This window comes from Microtus ochrogaster, linkage group LG5 (genome assembly GCF_000317375.1).
Source record: "Microtus ochrogaster isolate Prairie Vole_2 linkage group LG5, MicOch1.0, whole genome shotgun sequence".
Lineage (NCBI taxonomy): Eukaryota > Metazoa > Chordata > Mammalia > Rodentia > Cricetidae > Microtus > Microtus ochrogaster.
In genome coordinates, this window is record NC_022031.1 from 16,162,834 (window position 1) to 16,173,436 (window position 10,603).

The 10,603-nt window shown below is 37.8% G+C and overlaps 1 protein-coding gene across 1 annotated transcript in view; it reads right to left on the reverse strand.

The window, feature by feature from the left end:
- Nucleotides 1-10,603, reverse strand: part of Prex2 (phosphatidylinositol-3,4,5-trisphosphate dependent Rac exchange factor 2) — a 276,161-nt gene that overhangs the window by 90,299 nt on the left and 175,259 nt on the right. Inside the window, exon 31 of the mRNA XM_005361884.3 lies at nucleotides 7,380-7,421. Within this exon, the coding sequence (XP_005361941.1) occupies nucleotides 7,380-7,421 (42 nt within the window). The remainder of the gene's footprint in view (nucleotides 1-7,379; nucleotides 7,422-10,603) is intronic.

Consider the following 10,603-nt stretch of genomic DNA (forward strand, 5'->3'; position numbering starts at 1 on the left):
AGGCAGAGTCAGAGAGATGCCATGTAGCTGCTGAAGGAGACAGACTTTGGAACCTTATGGGCAGACCACGGACTCATGGTGAAACATAAATTAATAGAAATGGGCTAATTTAAGATGTAAGAGTGAGGCAGAAATATGCCTAAGCCATTGGCCCAACAGTGTTGTAATTTATCTAATTTCTGTGTGATTATTCAGGTCTGAATGGCCAGGAAACAAACGAGAAGTCTGCGTTTACAAGGGATAGAAAGATTGTAAGAGCCAGAGAATCAAGGAGGTGCTGTCAGATTCGAGCAATGTCAGAAACCACACCCATAAAGTCTCACCAACATGACTGCCTCCACATGAGCTGAACAAAGGCACCAATGGGCATGCCCAAGATGATGGGGGAAACCAATGAGGCCTCAACCTCATGCAAAGAACTACAGACAACTAAGGAATGATGACAATAGGAGAAATAGTCCTTCCCATTGAAGATCACACCAATTGGCTATCCAATACCAAATGGTCAGCCCCCAAATTATGGACATAAGTAACAATATATAGATTGAGAAACTTACATTTATGTATTTAGGAATATGCCTGCAGACACCTATACATATATATGCAATAACAACTAATAAAAAGAGTTCATGAATTTGAAAGGCAGCAAGGAGTATAGAGCAGAGTTTGGAGAGAGGAAAGAGAAGGGAAACATGATATAATTATAATTGCAAAATGAATATTGCTGAATGAAAATCATATTTTTTGAGACAAGGTCTCTCTGTGTAGCTCTGATTACCCTGGAACTCACTCTGTAGACCAGGCTGACCTTGACCTCATGGTGATCTACCTGCCTCTGCTTCCTAAGTGCTGGAGTTAAAGGTATGCAATATTGCACCCAGCTTGAAAATGAACTATTACGCATATACCAAGGGCTAGTGCTTAATTTTTTCTCTTGAGAGGAAAGAGTAAAATGAGCTTCTTTAACAAAAAAATTAAATATGCTTTTTTTTGACTTTTTCTTTTTTTTTAATTGAGAAAAGGAAAAAAAAAGTTTCCCCCTCCTCCCAGCCTCCCATTTCCCTCCCCCTCCTCCCATCCTTCTCCCCCTCCTCCCACCCTTCTCCCCCTCCCCCCACTCCTCTCCCCCTCCCTCTCCAGTCCAAAGAGCAGTCAGGGTTCCCTGCCCTGTGGAAAGTCCAAGGTCCTCCCCCCTCTGTCCATGTCTAGGAAGGTGAACATCCAAACTAATAAATATGCTTTTATTAAGATTTAAAAATAAGCACATATCAAAAACATTTAAAGAAGTCTCCACATGTGGGGGGTATGCTTTGAAATGCTGTCCTCTGGACTTGACATGGCTATTGCACACAAGAGACTCACAGAAGGTGTGAGCACATACATAAGACCTGAACAGATTTAAGCCAGTTCAAAATTCAAGCATGGAAGGGGAAAGGGCTTTCCAGACTCCATCTCTAGATAACAAGCTACCGGCAGCTGAAGGCTGTTGGGGAAGAGAAAGACCCATTTTCAGGAGTGGGACCACTGGTAGGTTCTCTGTGACCTAGTAGATGACTGTGTACCCATATGCATATGGACAGCAGTATTTGAGTTGGTAGACTAATAATAATAATAATAAGATAAGATAAACAATGAAGACATAAAATCAGGGAGAGGATGTGATCAGAGGTCCTGGGGAGCTGCAGTAGCAGATGAAGGGTCTACATGATCAAGGTACAATAGGTGTATGTATGAAAATTCCAAAGAATAAAACTTGAAATTAAAAAAAAATTCCTTCATATACACTGTGAGTCTATTTTTACTCATTACTTTATTTTATAAAATCCTGAAGAAAATAAAAAACTTTGTTTTTACCTTATATGATATAATTTTTATTTGCTAAAAGACTCAAAGTTTAATTGTATAGTTTCTGCTGACAAACTAAATACTATTAATATTTTTAAAATAATCACCTTTGACACCTACCCAAATATTAATACAAGTCAAGAAAGCATATTTGCTGACTAACTGCTTGTACTAGTAAATAAATCTGCACCTTATGAATTACTCATTTAAATTCCTGAGTACTAAATATGTCTTCATTTATAAAACTGGGGATGCCTATATTTCCCTTAATTTGCTAGTACATTTAATTTTAGCATAAATTGATTTTAATAGGTTTAGTAGAAGTATATCGGACTACGATTGGATTTGGGTTAACTGACTTTGAAGGTATGATTTCTCTGTGGCCTGATTCTGCTGGAATTGCATATAAATGAATGATGGACATCCGGGATTCATTTGCCATCAGTGTAGACTCCAGTCTGATAAACATCAGGCCCTATCTTCAGCATGGGACGAAATTCATGTGCAGGAGAGGAACACGGGAAATTATCTCCCCAGAAAAGTGGGTCTGGGATGAGTGCTCAAAGAACCTTGTGTGGTCAATACCTACTGCCAATAGTGGCTTAAAATATAAAGATAACTGACTTCTTCAACACTGAATTCTCATTTTATTGACAGAGACACAATTTTTAAGTCATTTACCAAGAACATTGAACATTTGTTTTTAATAACCATCAAAATCATGTTTCAATATAGTATAGTTGCTTTGTGTTAATTTTAATATAAGGAACATTCACTTGTGACATTTTTCTTAAAAAATAGATCAAATGTTAAAATATCCAATATGATATTTAGACTATTCCTCTTTTAGTTTGAACTACATGAGTGTTCTCCTTTGGCAGATCAAAGGGGTTGAATATGCTAATTCCATACATTCAATTTATTAATTTAACAAACCTGTGCATGCTAGATGTCTTCCTTCAATAATTCTATACCATGCTCCTTGTGCTGCTAGATGGGAAAGACATTTGGCAGGTATTCATCCAACTTGAAAACTGGAATTAACCTTCCTCGACTCTCAAGAAAGAAGCAAACCACGTGTTTTGAGTTGTGCAAATCTAACAGAATGGGCATTCAACAAGTGCCTACTGAGTGAGTGACCAGAACCAACGAAGCCTGGGTGCTGACTCAAGAAGGAACAGGTGTGAATTCATGCCCTGACCTCTTGGAATCTGTGGGACTGAAATTCACAAGGCCTGAGAGCTCGAAAATGAAAATAGGAACGGCCCATCCCTTTCCTTTGACAGTCTTACTTTATTTTTAGGTGTCCTACAACAATATAGAAAACCTGGGTAAACTTTTAAAAATAGTAGCTGTTACAGGAATAGTCCCACCTATAACCTGAAAATAATTTAATAAAATAAAATTTGGAAGAAACTGCTGATATCAAAAGTAGAAAGCCATCATGTCGGGAGCAAAGGCTCTGGCTCCTGTACCACCATGAAGAGAATGCAAAAGGGTTAATAATAACTGTACTGCTAGTAAAAATAATGTTGTCCAAAGTGCTTCTGAAGAGAAATTCTTCAATTTTATTTTTACATCTCCCTAATACTTAGACACATCATGGCTTCTCTCTTTACTATATGCATGTAAGTCAACTTTTTTTTAACTTGATCACAATTGAAAAGATCACAATTAACATACATTAGTCTTTCTAACACAAAAGAAGTGTTAATAACTCTGCCAAATATACATTGTGCCTGCTCACTGATTTATTTTTAATATTGAATGTGCTGTGAGGATGAAGCTTAGTGTCAATTTTTGGGGTAGGAGAAGCTTCATTCACAGTCTTGGCCACACATCTAGCCATACTAAAATAACAGGAAGACATGAAAGACATCTTGGGCAATGGTGCTGTTTAAATTTTAAGCTAATGAAATTTTAAATTAAAGACACTTAATAAATGCTCATTGCTTTATGGAGTGACAGTCACCACTTAGCTATTGTGAGCAGGCTTGATGTGTATCCCGACTTGATATTGATAGTTCCTCAATGCCCCCTTCCCCTCCTTTCATCCACAATGCAACAAACCCCTCACACATTAAATGCCCTGCTAAATGGCCTTATAGCCCATATTTTGTTCCCATGCCTCTTTAGTTTGAAGGATGAAGCACAAATTTTAACTCAGTGCTCATGTCAGTGCATTGAAAGATTGTACCTCTTTGAATTATTGAAATATTGAAAATTGTGAAATTATCTCTGTCCCAGGAAACATGATGAACTTATTTCTGCCATCATAAACCCAGGACATCTCTCTTCAAGATGGATAATTGATATCACTGTGAGAATCTGTTTCCCACTGGATCACTGGTGACTGGATCAAGATCAGAAGTCATATATCACCTGAATGATGATACCTAGATTTTAAAGGTAATTCATGGGCATTCAGATAGTGTCTTAGGTCACAGGGCTTGAAGCTGGTCATATAACTCAGTAGTATAGTGCTTCCCAGACATGATCAAGAAAAAGGTTTTGGGTTCAATCCCCAGTACTGGAAGATAAAAAGAAACTAAGACAAGATTCACTTCTACTTCCTACCTCTTAGGTCCTAATAAAGACAAACAAGATTTTAAAAGCAAAATGCAGTCTAATAGGCTGATTGCTGCAACTATTCTTTTCTTAGCACCTAGCAGTGCTTGGCGCTGAATGGGAACCTGGTTGTGTTACTGAGCAGAGAAAGAACAGTATGATAAAGAAATAAACTAGAAAGCAAATACTCTTTTATGTTAAGTTATGTAGTCATTCAAAATTCCCTAATGTCCTTCTGTACCAAATCTCTTCTCACTTCCCAGTCCTATTAAAAAAAGAAGAAGAACTTCAGCAAGCATCTTAACAGTTGTTCCCAGCTTCTAGCAAAAGAATGGTCTATCTACTTGACAGCTTGCTAATTATTTTGGTAGAGTAAGTTTTTTTTTTTGTAGTAGGAATATATTTTAAAAAAATTGTTCTTATAAAAAGATTCAATTTCCTTTCAATACTTCAGTTCCTACTATACTCATCTTCTATAAACACCTAACAAATTCACAACTTCATATAATCTTGGCTATTTAGAAGCCTAAGTACCCTAATTTACTGCTCAAAAAAGACCACAGAAAGAGTGAGAAAGATATACAAAACATACAAAATACGGATGGGCATTAGACTGACACAGAGATGGTGAGGGGAGGGGTAAGAAAAAACAAGCAAAGACATGAACACAGAGACTTATCAGACTAGGAATGGTCGTAATGCTAGAGCTAGTCAATGCTCATTTCAGCTGTCATTCCAGCCCACAGCTGTCTTCAGGGGGAGAAGCAGTCTTCTCTACACAGGAACTCCAACACAGGGGGTGTACTGAAGTGCTCATGTCTAAAACACACACACACACACACACACACACACACACACACACACACACACACACTATTTAAAAAGCCCTAAAGGCCCAAAACCAGAGAAATAATTTTTATCTTTGGTTTCTAATAAATATGGAATATTTCCAAAAGATTAACAAAAAGGGTTAAGGAGAACATTCAGCAGATATAGACTATTGTTTTCTAATGAAAAACATAATTTCGCAGTCAAAATGATGGCATAATTTGACTATTGTTTAAATATCATCCCATGCATAAAAGGAAAGAGAGAGTGGAAAAAATTGCAAAAAAAAACCCATAGATAGAAGAGAAAAATAAAAATAAGATAAAAAGAAGTTTCTGCCAGTTCGGTGTGATGTCACCTGCTTGTAATTCCAATTCACAGGAGGCTGAGGCAGGAGGACCCAGTTGGAGATGATGTCACCTGCCTCTAATCCTGGCCCACAGGAGGCTGGGCCGGGAAGATTCATAGTAAAAGACAAGCGTGGGCCATATCCTGAAGTTTGAGGCTATCTTGGGCTACTTGAGACCCTATCTTTTAACAAACACACAAGCACGCACAAACATCACAACTGTCTGATGAAGCAGCCATCTGAACACGGAAGAGAGCTATGCAGTCCAGGATCACTTTTGGAACTGGTGAAACCGAATTTGAAATTTCAAAATGCCTTTTGCTGTTTCTTAAATTTACTTACTGGGGAGCATTTTTGGTGACCTCTCACGATATCCAAGATCTGAGTTGAATGAATACCATCTACTAGTTATTATTATTCTTCCAAAACATATTTATTCTCCTTTAAACTATGGAAACAACAATAGTTGTCCCCAATGAAATTTTATAAATATTAATCTATGAAATTTATCTTTAGAATAGTTCAAAAATGTAAGATATTTTTTGCCGTTATTACTGTTATTAATCAAAGAACAATCAGTTAACCAAAAGTCCCTTCGTTTGACTCTACTCATTTATTCATCATCAAAAATATCCAAGTTCAGTAGGCTCTAAAATTGTCATAAATTACCCCCTGCTGTAGCCATGCACTTGTAGTATAGTTTTGAGAGTTTTGCCTTCAAAAGAAAAATCCCAAGAGAATTGTGACAGCATTTCCCTGATACACAAATGTTTGAGGCTGAGGAATCACTTCAGCTAAGGAGCTCAAGGCCTACTTGGAAAACTAAGTGAGAAATTGGCTCTTAAAGTTTAAAAAAGTCAAACAATAAATCGCAAGCCAGTAAAGGTGCTGACTCCACCACTGCGCTGGAACATGCTGCCGGGTGCCCTGGTGCGCAGACAATGCTAAGCTCTTACACACCTCTGCAAATGTAGACTTCTGGAATGCTGGCCACCACACCATGCTGTGCATGCAAACAGGGACTTCCTGACTGGCAGAGGAGCATTCTGCCGATGGAGCTACAGTCTCAGACCATCGCTTTCTGACAACACCTATTTGATGGACACTTGGGACAGGTGCTGCTTTAGGAATTTGTTGATGATTAAAAATAAGTAGTGCTGGCTTTGAAGAGGCTAACAACTTCCTATCTGTAATTCAGAGTTTGATGAAATGTTTGATTGTCCTTTGGTGTCATTGCCAATTATGCTGCACTCCTACTAAATGCATGGTAGATGTGCTTCAGTGTAAGATCTGTAAAACATTTATATAAATCCCTGATCATCAACAACAATTAGATGGTTTCATGAGAAATTCCATACCCACACACCATCTATTCCCTTTACCACAGCCTTTAAGCTTTCTCCTTGTTTTAGTGAAAGGAGGTATTGGTGTGCAAGTCAGGAGGAACCTGAGCCTATGATTTTCTTCCTTCTTTGCCTTCCCTAATGCTGGGATTGCCTGCCTGCGCTCCCATGGCCAGCTTCTTCTTTCTCTTAGTAATGATATGGTTTTAACACGTGTTTATATGTATTTCTATATGTACTTATAATCAAAAATGACCTTAAGCTTTTGTGCCCTTATAAAAACACTTAAGTACATTAAAAAAAAATCTTTCCACTACTCTAGAGAAGGCAGGTGTCAAAGCCCCATTTGTCTCTCTAGGTGGCAGAAGGCATTGATTTCCTATTTTAAGACCTTTATGATCCTGGCTACATTGCTTTAGACAGTAAAAAATAGGGCAAAACATTACCTGAGTATTCAAGGAGAGCCAGCAGTATCCGACACTTCACCTCTGCAGAGAAATAAAACACACTTATTAGTTATCCACTGTGCTTCTGCAACTCACATGACCTTGTATCCTGGTAGTAAAATTTTTTTCACTATATTAGGTAATAAAAATGTCATTTGCTTACCATTATACTGTTGCCCATCTGCTTAGATAAAAACTATCAATTGCCTAAGACACTAGAATGTCTTTCAGTTCCGAATTACACAATAGAATACCCTTCAAATAGTGCCCAATTCTAGGAAATCCTTGGCTACTTTAGACTGAATGCTATTCCTGAACATATAAGATATGTTGCTAAGCTGTGAAAATAATGCTTGTTTCTATGACTAAAAATTTTAGATAAAAATGCATGTATATAAATTAATATACTCTACTATTCCACCCCACACAGGGCCAATCACAAATATTTGACAGGTATATATAGTTTCATACTTATCACTGTTTCCATTGGCTTTGAATAGTAAAGAGTGCCTTCTAGGTAACAAAGATTATAGGATAGAGAGAAGTGTTACAAATCATTCTGTTTTATGCATTATAGGTGTCAACGAGAGGGGGTTGGCTAACTGATCAGGAATGTGGACAATACTCAATGGGCAATGAAATTTACAAACACAAATGCAGAAACAAGAGGATTTCAGAGGCAAGAAAGCACACTCCTCTGAGAACCAATTTATTATGCTCTAGCTTTGTGGTATCCAAAAACTTAATAGTTATCAGTTCATCTCATTCATAGATGATACTTTATGTTTACAAAGGCCTATGTAGGAAAAATGAACAGGAAATATACTTAAGGTCTTTGCAAGTCTTTTAAAGTGCTGTATCACACACACGAAGAGTGCTATTACTGTAACCTAGAGCTGGCTGCAGCTGATATAGAATGTGCAAGAACAAAACACTTCATAGAAATGTAAGTTTAGACCAGCAGGGAGAAGGGAGATACGTGAGAAGAGAGCTGATGAAGATATACACCAGAAAATTAACAACATATCTCATTGTCTCGTTAAGACACTAGGATTGGGCCACAATTCTGAAGCTAAAGTGAAAGCTGGCGTATACCATTAGCTTGATGAGCTTAGATTCATCTGGGAGCAAGTCACTACCAGGCTCTGGTGTCCAAGAGTGAGCCAAGAATAAGACATGTAAAAGAAAATCTGGTAATGATGTGAACGAATCAGAAAACATGGAGAGAAGGACAGAAAATTATCAGCATTATGAATGCAAGGTAACTAAAAAATTAATAAAAAAATGCTTTATGATATTGAGACAAATTCAGGCAAAGAAAAAGTAAGTTTGTTGGAGAAAAACAGTAGAAATGATATTTTTAAAGGAAAAGGGAGAAGAAAGTGTCATCACTTACAAACCATGTGAAATATCCTCTCCTGGAGGGAGAGTGCCCATTAAACTCCAAAGAAACTTAGCAGATTCAGAAAGCTCAGGGGAATTCAAGGCCTCACAAAGGCCCTCCTATTAGTTATGTTAACCAGCAAGGAATGCACGCAGTGATGCACCCATCTCGAGCCATCACACAGGCTGGGGTGGGCTTTTGGGTGACACATCCATAGGCTTGTGAAGTACCCCTCACCCATGCCCCTGTGAGCTACCCGTCACCCATGTTCCTCTGAGTTACTCCTCACCCATGCTCCTGTGAGCTACCCGTCACCCATGTTCCTCTGAGTTACCCCTCACCCAAGTTCCTCTGAGCTACACCTCACCCATGCCCCTGTGAGCTACCCGTCACCCATGCTCCCATGAGTTACCCCATATCCATGCTCTTGTGAGCTACTCCTCATCCATGCCTAATAAACCCACTGGTTCACCAAGCTGGATTTGGATGGAATCTTTCTTTGCTCTGCCATTGCCCTATCTGGGGTTAAGGGGTGTTTCTTTGTGTCTTCCTAGGAAAAGTCATGCAACACAAATTGAGCATAAATTTAAGGGGATGGTGGAAGCAAGCAAATATATCTTAATTTAGCTGGTAGCATGAGACCATGTTTAGCAGAAAGATTAAGCATGAGACAATATCAGTTCTTTGACATATTAATCAATAAGATCCCGATTGACATGCCTACCTACTATTATCTGTTCCCAATTATCTGTTCAGCAGGGTATGTGTGGATGAGGAAATCGTCACCTAACACTGGAATGACACTTTGGCAATCTGTCTTAGGTAAAGGTCAAGGGTCATGATGTTTTGACACCATATTTGATATAAATCTTAAATCAGACATCAGGAAACATAAGAAATGGGAGCACTCCACTGACATACATAAAATACAAATTTCTAGCCAAGTATCAAGTTAAATTTTTACCTGTTCATATTTATGGGGCAACATCTATGACATCACTCCCCACAGTTTGTAAAGTAGGATGGAAATTACATGAAGCCAAATGGAACAAAGTGCAATGAACTGGGGAGATTACATGAGGATGTCCACATCACAACTGATTTAAAAGTAATGGCAGCGTCCCCTCTCCCTAAGACAGCCTAGTAGGCTGAAGCAGGAGATGGTAAATAAACTGTTTTTCAAAGACTCATGTAACACACAATCTGAGTGTGTTACCCAGAGTAACTTAGAAAAATAGCTAGAACTTAAAGTCTGCAAAATGTCTTTACCACGCACTCCATTGACTATAAGATTCTTAGAACATATAGCCAGACCAAATCAGCTACTGGAGTCTCATGACCAAGGGTTTTACCAATGTTTACAACATCAATTAATCAAAAGAACAAAGAAATAAACCAATGTTAGGTATGTAAGTATCTACTAACTCTGTGACTTCAAAATGTGCCTGGATGAACATAGAGTATAAAAACATAACAAGATAATAATGCAAGATTCTCAAATGTTTTTTATTGAGCATTTTATTTATGTTAGAAATGTATATGTCAAAGATGAAATACTTTTACTAAAAATACAGTAAAACAAAGTTCTAGGAATATGTCTAGTTCTAATCAATACTGTACTTATTTGAAAAAAGAGTTTAATCTATCTATTTTTATCATTATCAAAACCTCAGAGAAGGTGAGATCATTTGTATGAATTTACAACTTCTGGAAGCATTATGCTACTGAGAGGAACTCTTCTGAGAAAATATGGCTTCCACTCTGCAAAACATGTGTTTTAGCTTACTAAAGTGTGTTTAAAACCTATTCATAATTTGAGACAATTTTGATTCAGACTTTT